The sequence below is a fragment of the Dendrobates tinctorius genome, unplaced genomic scaffold (genome assembly GCF_039654945.1).
Source record: "Dendrobates tinctorius isolate UK_male_01 unplaced genomic scaffold, ASM3965494v1 ptg000094l, whole genome shotgun sequence".
NCBI lineage: Eukaryota > Metazoa > Chordata > Amphibia > Anura > Dendrobatidae > Dendrobates > Dendrobates tinctorius.
The window spans coordinates 8,015,939-8,032,769 of NW_027361762.1; the positions used below are offsets into that span (position 1 = coordinate 8,015,939).

The 16,831-nt window shown below is 42.5% G+C and overlaps 1 protein-coding gene across 1 annotated transcript in view; it reads right to left on the reverse strand.

Moving 5' to 3' along the window:
* Nucleotides 1–16,831, reverse strand: part of GRIN2B (glutamate ionotropic receptor NMDA type subunit 2B) — a 1,039,682-nt gene that overhangs the window by 801,800 nt on the left and 221,051 nt on the right. Inside the window, exon 3 of the mRNA XM_073586666.1 lies at nucleotides 5,839–6,252. Coding sequence (XP_073442767.1) covers nucleotides 5,839–6,234 — 396 coding nt within the window. The 5' untranslated portion in view covers nucleotides 6,235–6,252. The remainder of the gene's footprint in view (nucleotides 1–5,838; nucleotides 6,253–16,831) is intronic.

Consider the following 16,831-nt stretch of genomic DNA (forward strand, 5'->3'; position numbering starts at 1 on the left):
TGGGTGACTAGCTGCGAGGCTTTGTTTTCCCCAGACTAAATCTTCCCATTAATCACGCTATTATTCCCTTGTTAAAAGAAAAGGGGGAGACAGGGCGCTTCCAATGCGTAGGTCTGTATGGAAAGTAGATGAGTGCACAGCAAGTGTTAGGCTCACCTGATAGGGTTGTGAGAGTCACAACACCTATAATTGCATAAAACAGCTGCAGCAGTCTGCACGAGGTCCAAGGACTTGGTACAAAGAGAAGGCTGGTAGTGCAATAAGAGACTGCGCTGCTGTGGTAGAATTCAAGGTATCTTTATTGCCAACGCGTTTCCTGAGCCAGTCCCAGCTCACTTCATCAGGGCATGTTACAGAAGTTCATTGCAGGGGTATATATACACATAAAAAAAAAAAAAGGGGGAGGCGCCAAGAATAGTGAGGTGACACGTCAGCATGGATACATATACATGAATCATACAAAACAATAAAACTTTATTACAACCATATTAAAAGCGATGTTTAAAATGCCATAAAAAGAGTGTTGGTATAAAAAACGTGATTAAAAAATAAAAAGACACGGGGGGGATCACGAAGTAAAAGATTAAAAAATGGCTCTTGAGTCCTGGGGTGGATTAGAACTTGCCTCAGAGGATATAACTCATGGTATTAGTCCACTATGCTACATGTGAAACTGGAAAGTAAGGAGAAAATGGTTAAAATCATGTGTAAATAGCTAAAACTAGTCTCAAATATCTTTTTTCTAGGTGGAGAAAAGAGAAGAACAAGAAGAAACTCTCTGGAATAGGTGATATAAAAATGGTTAAAAATTGAGTGTTAAGACATAATAACAATAAAAAAATTAAAAAAAAAATTCCTGGGTGAAAAAAAAAAAAAATGCATAAATTTTTTTTTTCTTTAAAAAACGAAGATGATGATATAAAGGAATTCAAAGGATAAGATATTAACACACAGGGTCAAAATAAAATCAATAAAATACATCATTGATGATATTAAGACCATTGGGCTCAATAGATTTGAGTTTGTAGGTCCAAAAAACTTCCTTTCTGCATAGTGATTGAAACCTATTGGGGATGTGGTCTGGTATGTGATCAATGGGATAAATGGTGGCTTTACTGAAATCTCTGGAATGTGTGGTGTCAAAGTGTCGTGAAAGTCCATGTTTTTGGAAGCCTATTTTGATATTGTGACGGTGTGAATTCATGCGACAATGTAGTGCTTGTGTAGTGCGACCTACATACAATCTGGGACAAGAACAGGAAATGACATATATAACATGAGAGGAATGACAAGTGAGGTGAAATTTGAGGGGAAATTTTTCAAGTGTAATGGGGTGGACAAACACAGACGTGCAGTGTGAAATGGTATGACAGCAAACACAATTAGGACGGCGACACTTATAAATCCCTGGTGATGAAATGGTATGGCTAGTAGGCTTCTGGGGTAGAAGTCTACTTGGAGCCAGAATATTCTTTAATGACCTGGCCTTTCGGAAGGTGATAGCAGGTTTGTCTGGAAGGACCCCATTAAGTATGGGGTCCTTCTTAATGATGGGCCATAAATTATTTAGAACATCTCTTATCCTGTTCTGTTGTGAACTGAATGTAGTAATAAAATTTGTTCTAAAGAGTTCAGCATCATCTTTCTTTTGTTTAGCCAGAGATTTGCTGAGGAGAATATTCTGGTTAAAATTTTTAAAAACACTATCACATGTAGAACTAATGAGCTTTTTGGGATACCTCTGAGCAAGGAACCTTTCCCTCAGGACCTCGGATTGTGTGTTAAAATCCTCATCATTAGTGCAGTTCTTTCTTATCCTTTGGAACTGATTGTGAGGAATATTAAAAAGCCATTTTTTGTAGTGTCCACTCTTAAAATGTACATAACTATTAGAATCCACCTCTTTAAAAAACGTTTTACTGTAAATCTTGGAATCCCTGATGAAAAATGTGATGTCTAAAAAATCCATGGACTGATTATTAACATGTGGGGTAAAAGTCAAGCCCCATGGATTATTCTGGATGGAACAAATAAGAGCACCCACATCTAAAACGTCATTGTCCCAGATTAAGAACAGGTCATCAATGTATCTTCTGTATAAAATGATGCCTTTATTAAAAGTCTCATTGGTGATAAAATTTTGTTCAAAGACCCCCATAAAAAGATTTGCATACGTAGGTGCTACTCGTGATCCCATAGCGGTCCCACGTGTCTGGTGATAAAATTCCCCCAGAAAAGTAAAAAAGTTATTATGCAAAATAAAATCCATCCCTTTGTAGATAAAAACTTTTTGTGCAACAGATAAACAAATGTCTGATAAAAGGAACCTGTTAAAACATTCAAGACCCAACTCATGTTCAATGTTTGTATATAAAGCAGATGCATCAAATGAAATAAAATAATAAGAGTCTTTCCATAACACATCATGAACCAGATTAATCAATTCAGTGGAGTCCTACAGGTGGCTGGGTAACAAGAAAACATGATGTTGCATTATTCGGTCAATAAAAAAGGACAAGTTACTTGTAAGGGACCCTATGCCAGAAATTATGGGTCTACCTGGGGGGTTGGTTGTAGATTTATGTATTTTAGGAAGATGATAAATGAAGGGAGTGGATGGATTTTTATTGACCAGAAATTTCTTCTCTTGATCATTGATGGTTCCTTCAGTAAAAGCTTCATTGATTAAACGGTTATAAGCAATGGTGGCAGAAGGGATGGGATTGTGGGGGAGTTTTTCATAAAAATTGGTGTCAGATAAAATCCTGTAGGATTCCTGTACATAGTCTTTCCTGTCCTGTATTACAATACCACCGCCTTTATCAGCAGATTTGAAGATAATATTGCAGTTTTTCTCAAGCTTAGTCAATGCTGCCTGTTCCCTATTAGTAAGATTTTTGTTGATAGAGGTATGCTCCTTATCTAGATCTTTCAACTGGTCTAGAAGTAGATCAGAGAAAGTTTCTAGATGGTGGCCTTTACTTTCCACAGGGTAAAAGGTGGATTTGCCTTTCACATCCAAGTGGAAGGAGGAATCAGTAGAATTAACCCCATTAGTGGGAGGAAGAGATTTTTTTATCTCAAAGTGTCTGAGGAGTGTGATGTTCCTGATAAATCTTTGGGTGTCCAAAAACAAATCAAATCCATCACTCCTGGACGTGGGGCAAAAAGACAAACCTTTATTCAGTAGACTGATTTCTTCAGAGGAAAGAAAATGGGAGGAAAGGTTGAAGATATTAGATTTAGATTGTGTTAATGATCGTTTTTGCCTTTTTTTCTCAATTTCCTTTCCTCTGCATCCTCTAAAGGATTTTTTCGTTTTTGTTGGACCTTTTGAAAAAAATGGGTTATGTTGTTCTTTTTGGGTGTTTTCTGTGCAGGATTCAGTGCTGCAGGTAAAAAAGAGACAGCAACTGAAGATCCTGCAGTGGAGTTGTCTATTACAATTTTTTCAGGAATGGTAGAAGGTAAGGTCTCATCAGTGGGATGGATAGAGAGATCCAAGAGGTCTGGAGTGTCAGGAAAAACTTCAGGTTCCTGACACTCAAGGACTGTTAGAGCAGATGTGGTAGGGGTAGGAGAGGAACAGGGAGAATTAAAGAAGGGGAGTGGGAAGGAAGCAGATTTCCTTCTATCATTGATAAGGTTCACCACTTCAGTAGTGCTGGTTAGATCCATAGTTGGGGAAAAAAACATTATTAGAGGCAGTTTCTTGAAAGGAACTAATATTTGCACTCATTAATTCAGGTAGAGTGGGTTTGGATTTGGGAGCAGGTTTGGCATTTTGATTTAGTAGTGCAGGGGGTTCTCTGGATCTGTTCCTATGCTGAGGAACATTCCTCCCTCTGTTACTATTAGTGAATACCCTCCCATAGCCTCTATCAGAGGGTCCCCTGTGTGAGGTGGGGTAGGAGTTTGGTTTTCTAAGCTGTCTTGGAGCTTGGGGGATGGTAGGGGAATCCCTATCATCCTCAGGATCTTCAGGTGGAGAGCAGGGATCCTCCCTTTCCCTAGTGAGTTTTTTAGATTTCTTCAAAATAAGTTCATGTTCTAGTTTTAGAGCAGATGTAGAGATGCTAGAGTTGATCTTCCTGAATAAGGGATGACTGTCAAAATTCTGGAGTTGAGAATCTATTTCCAAAACATTCTGGGCAGCAGGCTCAGCTAAGAGAGCTCTTTTTTTTGCATAAGCAGGCTAAAAGTCTCTGCATACAGTCTTTTTGTATGTTGTTCCAGGTTACTGAAAATTCAGGATCTTTTGGGAAAGGGGTCTGCAGAGAAATCCTTAAACCCTGAGGGCATAATTGTTCCTCTAGGTATATATTAAGAAACCTAGCATGTAAGCTATGTACAATTTTGTCCTTGATATGGTTCCATATTCCTTGTTGGCATGAGCCTCTGCTTCCTTGTCAATGTGCAGTAAAGCCGGGTGTGTGCTCCCCGGTTTCACAGGTGCAGGGAGGCAGTAGTGATGCAGGACAAAGTGAACTTCAAGCTAGCTGATACCTGCATTACCGCTCTACCATGGGCATGCGCAGTGCGCAAATGAAGCCTGAGTGCATACATCCTGCTTACTGCACATTGCCTGGGAGGCAGAGATTCGCAAACACCTGGCAGTGACACCGCTCGCACATATCATGTCATTCACGCCTACAGGGGTGTCATAATATAGTAACATAGTAACATAGAAACATAGTTATTAAGGTTGAAGGAAGACTTTAAGTCCATCTAGTTCAACCCATATCCTGTCCTAACTTGCCCTAACATGTTGATCCAGAGGAAGGCAAAAAAAACCCATGTGGCAAACAGTAAGCTTCACATTGGGGAAAAAAATTCCTTCCCGACTCCACATACGGCATTATGATTAGTGGAACGATTGTTCCGGGAAAAGCAATGCCCCCATGGCTCATCACCCACTGTATATCGCCAACCTAGTTATTAAATAGATTTTAGCCTTATGCACAAATCAATGAGCTACTAAAATGGGCTTATAAGGAAGGGTATAAAGGGATCAAAAAATATATGGTGACGATACGGGGGGCCTAAGGAAACTGAAGGGTTGGCTATAAAATTACAAGTAGAAGTGAGCACATCAATTCAATGTGAATCAAATTTGTTTTTAAGTTTTAGGATTCACCAATCCTGGTGAATTTGAATAATTTGCACTTCAATTTGTGTGAATAGTCTAAATTACCCACTGTCATTTTACACACTGAAAAAAGATTGCGTCAGCCAGATAAGGCTTCCCCCTAATGTCTTGTGACCATCACATCACCAGGTATAGCACAGCCAATCAGGAGGGACTATCATAGCCTGTTAACAAGCCAAAGCAAGGAATTCAGCAGCCATTTTGTGCTTAATCTATATAGTGAGAAGCAGCATAGCAGCAAAGAAAGACATAAAACACTAAATAACTATTAAGGCTAATGGGTGACTGGACAACAGTGAAGAACAGTTACTTTCCATCTACCTATAGCCATGTATGTGGATGTAACTTTGATAAATTGGAAACAGTCGTAGGACACCTCAGAATGTTACCCATGTCTTTTCAGGGCAATTGAAGTACTTGCTACTTGATGTGACCTGATTCGCTACATATCAAAATTTTGAGAAAATTTCATTGAAGTTGGAGATTTGTACTTTGGTAAAAATTGTTCATCTCTCATTATAAAATTGGATGGCACTGCTTCTTAGCATCAAATTATAATTTTTTTACAATTCACTATTAGAAATGTGAATGACATGCTGCACATTTTATTGAAGATATAAAACACATTTTAACTAGTTCATGGCCCAAACTGATTTGCAATAATAACCAAGAGAAATAATGTACTTTACCTTATCAGCCATTATCATTGATGATCCACCATGAATGCCTAGGATGGGAGTGAGGGTCTGAGCAGAAATAAAGTCCAAAATTTGAGCAATAGCTTCCTGGTCAGTGTCATCACCAAATACAACCCCTTGCACCTTCTTGTCTGACATGAGGTCACAGATTCGCGTGATGATACTCTTAGGATCTGATTCATTCATAGTAACCAAAGCTACCCTTGGTGTCACTGATAAATTGTGGAAGTCATCTTTTTCGTGAACATCTTTGATGGCTACCTCGTCTGAGGTGCCTACCAAGATTACTGCTATGTCCATACTGGGGTGTTTCTGGGCAAAACAACCCACATAGAAAAGAATCAGGAGGCTGATTTTTAAGCAGTAGCAGGCTTCTGTAGGCCTCATCTTCAACTTTTACTCTCCCTGAAAGACAAGAAAAATATAATTGACAGATCAGTATGAATTCTCAGTTCTGCACATAATCTTTGACAATATTAATATATTTTTGCATAAACCACGACATGCATATTAATACAATAGATACAATGCCATGCTCAATATTCCACTAGAAATATAAAGTAACAGGCACGCTAAATATCGTGTAATGGCTGAGGACTAGACTGTAAGATTTACAGATAAAGCTTATCTTGTATACTAATCGTGGCCTCCCATAACCTCAGAATAATGAGGATTTAGAATCTGATGTAATCAAGTAGACAAACCTTCAGTAACTAGACATGATGATGGGCGTTATCGCTTGATACATGCTTAGAAGGTCATGAATTATAATAGACATGATTGGAATTGACCTAAAAATGCATTTTTATAATCAACAACATCATATAATCAAGAGATTCAACTGCACCCTATAAGAAACAGCTGAAATCATGAAATCAGTGCACAATGAGGGATATTTACTACGTATAATTATCAGTGCTCTCCGTTATCCCAACACTGCCATAAGTGCAGCAGGGAAGTCTGAGAAAGGACACGTCACCATCAGACAGGCATGGTAGCATAAAGCCCACCATAACCCTTTAAATTACTGTCACTAAATAAATAAATACTCAGACACGTTACTTTTGGAATAAAAAATGGCCGTGGTGTTTTATTATTGGTAACTTTATAATTTAGAATAAATCACCATATTATTAAAATCATAAATAACCATAAAAATTGGGCGATTTTACCCCAACTAATAAAACAACACGACAAAAATAAGAAACGTTAAAAAAAAATAATCTTAACAATGGGAGGGTGGGCGGGGATTCTTCTTGCTTCACAACTGTCACTGACACAGTTGGCTCACAGCTGACTCCTTATAAAGGTAAGGCTCCCGCGCTTTTTCTTTCTCCACCAATAGCATAAATCAAAATTGGCGCGCAACAGGCTCTCCAATCACACAGCCTGCTCGCGTTACTCACTGAGGGCAGATTAACCCCAAAATTAATCTTCCATAGCTACACCATTAAACACAATGCAGCAGGCTGACCAATCACAGCAGCCTGCTCGTGTTACCACATGAAGGGCATTAACCCTTAAATGCCCACAACGACTTCAGCACTGCCGAATAGCACAAGCTATTAATCAAACCACATAAAATTAAACATTGAGGGGCCCATGCCACCATGTAATCACCATGCTATCCGCTGCTGGTGATTATACATGGTAGCATAAAGCCCACCATAACCCTTTAAATTACTGTCACTAAATAAATAAATACTCAGACACGTTACTTTTGGAATAAAAAATGGCCGTGGTGTTTTATTATTGGTAACTTTATAATTTAGAATAAATCACCATATTATTAAAATCATAAATAACCATAAAAATTCATAAATACCAAAACACATATACAAACCACAATCCACCCAACATAGTTGGGCGATTTTACTCCAAACGGCCGAGTATTAAAAATACGAGGCCCCCCCCAAACACCACAGCCATTTCTCAATCATATTCTGAATACCCACATTAAAAATGTCTAGACCCACATCAGAAAGATGCACACCATCCGATCTGTAAAGGCCAGCTGTGAAACCTTCCAAGTCAATATGGCGATATGAAAAGATCACCCAAATTAATAAAAATTTTTGCCATTTCCCGATTTACCCGTTTCCTTATTTTTTCCAAAAAGGCAAACTGGGTACAATTCCAGGCCAATCTCGGAACAATTTCGGAGAAAATCAGTGATGAATCAGGAAAAATGTTCTTTATTAAGGCAAAATCCCTGCGGAAATTAGCTAATAACTCCAATGTTTTAATCCTTCCTAAATCATTACCTCCAATATGAAAAATTATGAGATCAGGATATGGGTGAGTCAACAGCATGCCTTTTAAGCTGGCCACTAAATTTGAAAATTTCAGACCTCTTACACCATACCAAAAAACGTTAACCAAGTCATACTTAAAAGATAGGTTCTCTGTGTAGCTTCTGCAAGCTGCTCTCCTCTGCGCCCAATGTATAAATGAGTGACCTACCAGCCAAATGACCATTGGGCATAGAATTGGAGAGAAACAATATAAATTAATTATAATCAATTGGGACGGATATACAACTGATATCGGTTCGACGCCCATCTACCAATTTTACAGATACTTTTTCTCTTGAGGCCTGCTCTTGCTGCCTCGGTTGCAGCCCCGATACGAAAGGAATGTGATGAAAAAATTAGAGCTATCCAACTGTAGTTTGACTATACATTTTTTTTAATATGGCATTAAACTGAAACTTAGTGGCAGGAGAACCATCTTCATGTAAAAATAACAAACCGGGAGTATCCCCCCCGTAAAGAAAGCCAGTTATACAAATTAGTGACAGGGCATACAGACGAACCTTGTAGAGATCGCAACTTCAGAACACACCCCTTACCCAGCTGATCCATTTTAGACCTATTGATAAACAGTATAGCCCGAGCATCGGATAAACTAACATAATTTCTACACAAACCGGAGGTGTTGGACCGACTATGAGACAGCAATTCGCTAATCCTAAGGCTACTTTCACACATCAGGTTTTCGGCGTCAGGCGCGATCCGGCGTCGTGCCGGAACGCCGGATCCGGCAAATGTTTAGTAAAACCGGATGTGACGGATCCGGTTTTCTGCCGGATCCATCTTTTTCTTGACAGACAAAACCGGATCCGTCTCATCCGGTTCATCCGTTTTTCTATCCGTTTTTCGACGGATTACGCCGGATCCGGTTTTTAAAATTGACCCTTGTGGCCTTCCGAACGGGATTGGCTACTGGAAAACTATATATAGCATGTTCCTACAGCCCTTCTTTGACAGGTTGTAGAGGAGAAAGTGCAGGTTGGAGAGAAGAGCAAGTTTACTGGCGAAGATGGATGTTGTCATTGGAAATATTTTGAAGAATTTGGCGGATTTTACAGCGGAGGCAAATCGTTTGAGGGTGATTGTTCTGGAGAAGGAGAGAGCGAGACAGCAGCGCATCAGGCATCGTAGACGACGTTTGTGGATCCACCCCATCACAGCCAAGAGAATGACGCGTGGGGTCTATTCTACACTATGCATGGACCTTCGACGAAACCCGGATACATTTTTTGGATATGTTAGGATGAAAATGGAGAATTTTGATTACTTGGTGGAGCGCATTGCACACCTCATAAGAAAAGCGGACACCTATTGCCGCTTCTCCGTTTCACCCGCAGAGCGTCTGATGGTGACTTTAAGGTAAGCCACATTTATTGGATATGATCGCATCAGAGCACACTTTCACTGCAATCTTGTTGGTGGTAATTTGTATCTCCAAGTGTTAGGTCAGTTTTGGTATAATGCTGTGATTTAAAACTAATTTATTGTTTGTTAATTCCCCACAGATTTCTTGCAACTGGAGAATCACTTTCGTCACTGCATTTCCAGTACAGACTCGGGATTTCCACCATATCTGGAATTGTGAAGTACACATGCCGTGCACTGTGGGACTCCTTAGCTGAAGAGTTTTTACCAGAGCCCACAACAGAGAGGTGGATTGAAATTGCTGACAAGTTTCAACAGATATGTCAGTTTCCAAACTGCTTGGGCGCTGTGGACGGGAAACATATCCGCATTGTAAAGCCAGCTGGATCTGGATCGGAATATTTCAATTACAAGAAATATTTTTCAATTGTCCTCATGGCCATCGCTGACGCGGAATACAAATTTATTGCGGTTGATATTGGGGCCTATGGCCGCTCCAATGACTCTCAAGTTTTCAAACTGTCTGCCATGGGGCGTAAACTGTATGGAAACACCTTCCAGTTCCCACCACCTAGACCGCTGCCGCAAACATCTGGTCCACCTATGCCATTTGTCTGTGTAGGGGATGAAGCCTTCCAGCTGTCAGAACACCTTTTGAAACCGTACTCTAGCAGAGGATTGACAAGACCAAAACGCATTTTTAATTACCGCCTCACAAGAGCAAGAAGAATGGTTGAATGTACCTTTGGTATTCTGACAGCCAAATGGCGGGTCCTATTGACTGCGATCAACCTCAAGACAGAAACTGTGGACGAGGTGATCAAAGCGTGCGTGGTACTCCACAATTTTGTTATATGCAAGGAACCCATTTCCATTGAGGACACCTCTGAAGAAACCACCTTGCAAGATTACCATGACATTACCACTAGAAGTTCTGTGACGGTTTCAGTAATGAGGGACAATTTTGCACTATACTTTATGTCACCTCAAGGCAGAGTACACTGGCAGGATGACAGAGTGTGAAAGATTTGTGCCCCAAACTTGTGTACCTTCTGTACCAACAGTATATACCTTTGCCAACCAAAGTTGGCTATCTTGTCATGGTCTCTATTTTTAGCTTTAGGCCACAGGTGTGTACCTGGTTGTGTTTTATGCAAAGTATTTCACCTTTTAACAAAAGTTGTGTACATTGTTAGGAAATCACCAACAATAAACACAACTTTTTAGGTGAAATACTTTGCTTCAAACACAACCAGGAACACAACTGTGGCAAAAAGCTAAAATTTACCCACAGTTATATACCTAGTTTTGAATACCATTTCACCTTTTAAATACCCTGTATTTAACCTTTTTCGCCGCAGAAAGAAATGACAGACAACCAGTGTAAAATAATTTAACTTTTATTGAAAAATGTTTTTTTAGTAAACTTTTTTAAAATTTTAATAAACATGTTTAATAAAAATTTGAAACTATAAAACTGAAACCATAAAACTGGTCATTTTTATTTAAAAACACACATTATAATTCTGTGTAGTGTGTGGTGGAAATACTGCTGTAGGGGCTGCGGGACACTTCGACACTGGGAGTGTGGAGAGAGGACTGGGATCGTTGTGGGGAAGGAACAGTTAGAGGTGAAGGTGTGGAAAAAACTACAGAATGGGTGGACATGTGGGAAGCAGAAGAGGTGGTGGGTGGTGGAGTGGAGGGTTGGGCAGGGACTGCAGGAGCAGATGATGCTGATGGCAAGTTGTATGGGGAAGGAGTTTGGTACGGGGCAGGTTGCTGGAAGTGGGGAGATGTCTGGTATGGGGCAGGTTGCTGGAAGTGGGGAGATGTCTGGTACGAGGCAGATTGCTGGAAGTGGGGAGATGTCTGGTACGGGGCAGGTTGCTGGAAGTGGGGAGATGTCTGGTACGGGGCAGGTTGCTGGAAGTGGGGAGATGTCTGGTACTGGGGAGGTTGCTGGTACTGGGGAGTTTGCAGGTACTGTGGAGGTTGCTGGTACTGGTGAGGTTGCTGGTGCTGGGGAGGTGGCTGGTGCTGGGGAGGTGGCTGGTGCTGGGGAGGTGGCTAGTGCTGGGGAGGTGGATGGTGCTGGGGAGGTGGATGGTGCTGGGGAGGTGGATGGTATGTAATAGGAGGGGGAGGATGGAAAGTGGCTGGAGGTGGATGGTATGTAATAGGAGGGGGAGGATGGAAAGTGGCTGGAGGGGGTGTAGATGTAATAGGAGGGGGAGGATGGAAAGTGGCTGGAGGGGGTGTAGATGTAATAGGAGGGGGAGGATGGAAAGTGGCTGGAGGGGGTGCAGGTGGAGGAACTACTGTGGTGGGAGGAGGAGGAGGAGGTTGGGAGGTAACTTGCTGGAGAGCAGCGTGGCATGAATGCATTACATGCATCTGCTGGGCAGGAGAGAGCGTTTCCATGCGCTCCACAACAGACCTGAAAAAGGTGTGGTTTGGCGAAGATCTTGCTTCTGAATGCATGGTTTGCAGAAGTGTCTTCACCTCCAGAATGCTGGAGTTGATCTGCTGATAGCCTGCGGAGATTTGCTCTGACAAGACTTTTAGACAGTTCTGGAAAGATGCATTCAGATGCAAGAACTCTGGCGCATAAGTCTTTTCCTGACCCCTCTGCCGCTGCCGCCCAGTACCCGCAGGTGTACTAGAGGTGGCAGGGGCAGAAGGGTGGGGTAAAGGGAAAGCGATCTCCTCACCAGCAGCTTCATGTAATGTAGGCGGCCACGATGCTCCTGTGCTGGTGGATGGGACAGATGGGTCGAATGTGTGGGAAGGCTGGGAAGGTGCAGATGTACCGGGGCGGTCGAAGTGTCCCTCGGTGCCGGTCTCCTCAGGGATCGCCTCAGAAGGGTCCAATCGTGCAGGCTCCCGAGTGCTGCTCACCGTGCTGTGGAATAAAGAGAAAAAAAAACAATTAAAATACTGACATGGTATGGCCCTGGCTGAAAAAAAAATTTACATCTAACATTTTTTTTCACATGTGGTGTGTAATATTTACCTTCTGGTGACCATTGTTTCACGGAGGAACGACAGGGCTTCTGCGTACTTGTACTTGCTCCTGCGTCCTCCAGATCCACTCGGGGCCCGCATCTCTTTATTGAACTCCTTCTTGAAACGATCCCTCACAGACCGCCACCGATTCACAATTCTGTTCCCTGAAACGAGAAAGGAGTGGTTAGTATACAACATCAGTGTTTCCCAAACTCCAGTCCTCATGGTCCCCAGGGGTCATGTTTTCAGGATTTCCATAGTAAATAGAAATCCTGAACACATGATCCGTGGGGACCACGAGGACTGGAGTTCGGGAAACACTGGTTTACATCAAGCAACCGGTACTGTATATACTTACGCTCTGTAATCTGGGCCCGAACATCGAGGTCCTCCCAGCGGCCCACAAGGAGCGAACAGATTTCCTCCCAGAGTCGTCGGGTAACGATCAGGTCAGCATGGCGGCGGTCAGCCATATTCCAGAGCGGCTCCCTTTCTCTGACAAGATCGATGAGGCGGTCCATATCAATCCCTCCATCCTCAACGTCAGAGTCGGGAGCACGCTGTGAAGGCTGTTAAAGAAAAAGACAAAAATAACATAATTAGCCTCCACAAAAGAAATGAAATAAAAAGTGCAAAAAAACAAAGCAAAAATATTTATACTTACATGCTGGTGACCGCCGCGTTGCTGTCGCCGACGACCCTGGGAGGCACTGCGAGCACCTCTTGGCCAAGCACCAGATTGGGAAGACTAGAGAAGAAAACAAAAAAAGTTATGTCTTTGGATGTAGGCATTTGTTTGCTGTGTGTGGTCTGCAGAACATTGTTTTCTATGTGTTGTGTGTAGTGTGATGTTGTGTTTCTGCGTTTGATGCAAAAAACTTACCAATTGTGAGCCCACTCCAGGTGTCTGTCCACCCCTTCCTTCTTCTTCTGGGAGCTCCTCTTCATCTTGTGATTCCTGTTTTGAAATAAAAGGCCATGAATAGACATATATTACAGAGAAGATGGATTTTGGAAATAAAAACTTACCGTCAAACGCTGACGATGCGAGGGAGGGCTCCCAGAAGATGATGTGCTGTCTTCCTGGTGGCCATACTCCATGCCTGTGGGTGGTGTTGAAGCTGCTGCCATTGCTGCTGCTGCTGCTGCATCTATTGGGCGGCTGTTGAATAAAGAGAAACAAAGGGCCAATGAATATCTTGATATTCAATAGCCCTAGTTTGGAGGAATGGGTTATTTGATAATTACCGTCTCTCCTCTGCTGCTGGCCTCCCCGCCTCAGCATGTTCTATTTGCTGCTCCATTTGGGGTGGTGGTGGTGCGGATGGTGCTGCAGTGGTCTCCTGCCTTCTCCTGCGCCTGGTTGCTGTCTTGGGTGGCATGTTGGGTGTGGCTGTGGGTCCCACTGTCTTGCTTTTATATATGTCTTGTGGGCAGAGCTACTGAGCATGCTCAGACCAAAAAACCGGATCCGGCTGCCGGATCAGGCTTTCGCCGGATCCGGCGCATTGCGGCGCTCGTAGGCTTTCATTGTGTGAAAAACCCGGACGCGCCGGATCCGGCGTGTCCGGCTTTTTCGCCGGAGACAAAAAACGTTACAGTAGACGTTTTTTCCAGACGCCGGATCGCGACACATTGCGACACATTGCTGTAGTAACATCACACTTATAAGGAAGCAGATTCCTGGCAACACAAAATTGATTCCATGTAAGGCAAGCAGCCGAGTATGCTCTCCATGTCCCTGGCGCAAGGGAATTTCTAATAGATTCGAACACTAATTCAAAACTGCCTCCCATAATTGGGACGGGCAGACAGTCGGTAGGGGATCCATTTCTTTTGTACTTTTCTTGAAATCCTCTAACCGCTGAGAAGAGAGATGAAAAACAAAAGCATTACTGTACTCCGGGGAAAAGCGAGCTTTCAACCAAATGTTCCACTTCAAACACAAAAGGACTAATTTCCGTAAAACACCACCTAAGAACCTGCACTTCACCGCCAATGTGTTTAAAGCAAAAACCAGACTTTGGCAACGAGATACGAACATAACCCTCCTATTCGCTAACTCCTCCCCCCAAATATGCAGTGAAACAAAAACTGTAAAGAGCTCCAAGAAAACCTGTTTGTCCAACAAACCTTAAGCAGACCAAGACGAGGGCCACGAAGAAAAACACCAATGCGTTTGAAGAGTTGTACCAAAACCAACCTCACTAGTTATCCCAGTAAACCACAATAAATCCTGAGACGATACAAAATCTTGTTGAATGCAACTAATGCCATTAAAACTTCGTAAAAACTCATCCCAAATTCTTAAATCCATTTTCATCTCCCACGAAATTCTGATATGTGACCCAGAGCACCTAACACCTCTAGTTGCATCATACAAACGCCTAGAAAAGACCCTCCCCATTGGTAAAATTCTTAGTGCAAAGTTCAAACAACCCAACAGAGATTGAAGCTCTCGAAGGGTACATTTCTTTTTCACTAAAAAGCCCGCAATACAATACCTCAACTTCACAATCTTTTGGCAAGGGAGTCTCAATTCCATTTTCTCTGAGTCTAACACAATCCCTAAAAACTCAAGCTCTTTACAAGGGGCGACTGTTCTGTCATGGGCTAACGGGACCCCAAACAATTCCATCAAACTCAAAAATTTATTCAATAACCTCAAACAATGACCCGGCCCACCCACAAATAAAAAATCATCCAGATAATGTAACACACCCCCTTCTAAAAACCCATCCTGAACCGCCCAATGCAAAAACGTGGAAAATGACTCAAAATAAAAACATGACAATGAAAATCCCATAGGGAGACACCTATCAAAATAGAACGAACCTTCAAAACAGAAACCCAAAGAATTAAAACCCAAAGGGTTAATTGGCAAAAGCCGAAAAGCAGACTTGATGTCTGATTTGGCCATGAAACAGTCACGGCCAAACTTCCGCAACAAATCCACCGCCTGATCAAATGACGTGTAATTCACCGAAGAAGCATTGGGATCAATAGCATCATTCAGTGAGCTACCTGTTGGATACGACAAGTGATGTATGATCCTAAAAGAATTAATCTCTTTCTTGGGTACAACTCCCAAAGGTGATATCCTAAAATTAGCAAATGGAGGAAATTCAAAAGGACCAGACACTCTGCCTAGCAACAATTCCTTTTCAATGTGTGCCCTGACTACCTCCCTGTGACAATCTACTGATTTTAAGTTCTTTGTTACAGTACAACCTATGCCTTCAAAAGAAGGCACAGGAAAACCCGACTGAAAACCTTTATGTACCAGCGCCGCTTTCAGCCTGTCTGGAAAACGGCCTAGCCAGGGAAGCATTCTTTCCAGGCTCACTGGAGTCTGAGCCTTTGAAAAACTGCTCCCTAAAACCAGATGGCTGTACTGTGAACTGACCATGTTTTTTAAAACATTTAAACAAGGGATGGGCCCCACCACAAAACGAGCACCCATGGCGAAAGCGACAGTTATTCTGCCACTTGCACGAGGACTCATTAAATGCAGAGCACACCCCCTTCTTCGCAATGACATTCACTTGCGGCCTATGGGGGTTCTGTCGCTGCGGTAGCATTAAATTCAGCCACAACCCGACATCTTTCCCACCCCACCTGACAGCAGGGTGAACAGCCAATTTTTGTCTGAAGGATTCGTCATAATTCAGCCAGGCTAAACCGCCGAAATTACGATAAGCCTCCAGAATACAGTCTTGGTGTTGAAACAAACCTGAACACAATTTTGGAAACTTTTCCCCTAAAACTGCCGCATAAATGGAGAAGGCCTGCAACCATGAATAAAATGATTTAAAATTTTTCTTTCTATCTGACTCCTCCTGCTTTCCCTCAGGCCTCTCCATTTTATGATGCAGTTCCCTAGCAACCGTTAACAAAGAAAAAATATCCACATACTCTTGTTTCCATATCTTCTCTTTAATGGAAGCACTGAGATGAAAGCCGAAAGGGGAAACATCACATGTCAGTGCTTCTTTTAAATGGGGCTCAGCCACCCCAAGGAACCTGTCCTGAATAGACACTTCAGCAGCAGGCGCCTGGGGTACGACCTGTCCCCCAAGCAGCTCAGACAAAGTCCTAAAGACAATGTCCTTAACACAATCACTACCCACATTAAGTGCTCCAGCAAGGGGGCTCTCACCATGTCCTTCGTTCCTGGATCCATCCATCGCGTCGTGCAGGGGGTGCCGACCGCCACGTGCCTCGACGTCCTCTTCCGACTCCTCCGATGTGTTCCATACCTGTGCCACCGCCGCCAAAACCCCAGCAGAGCTCTTTTG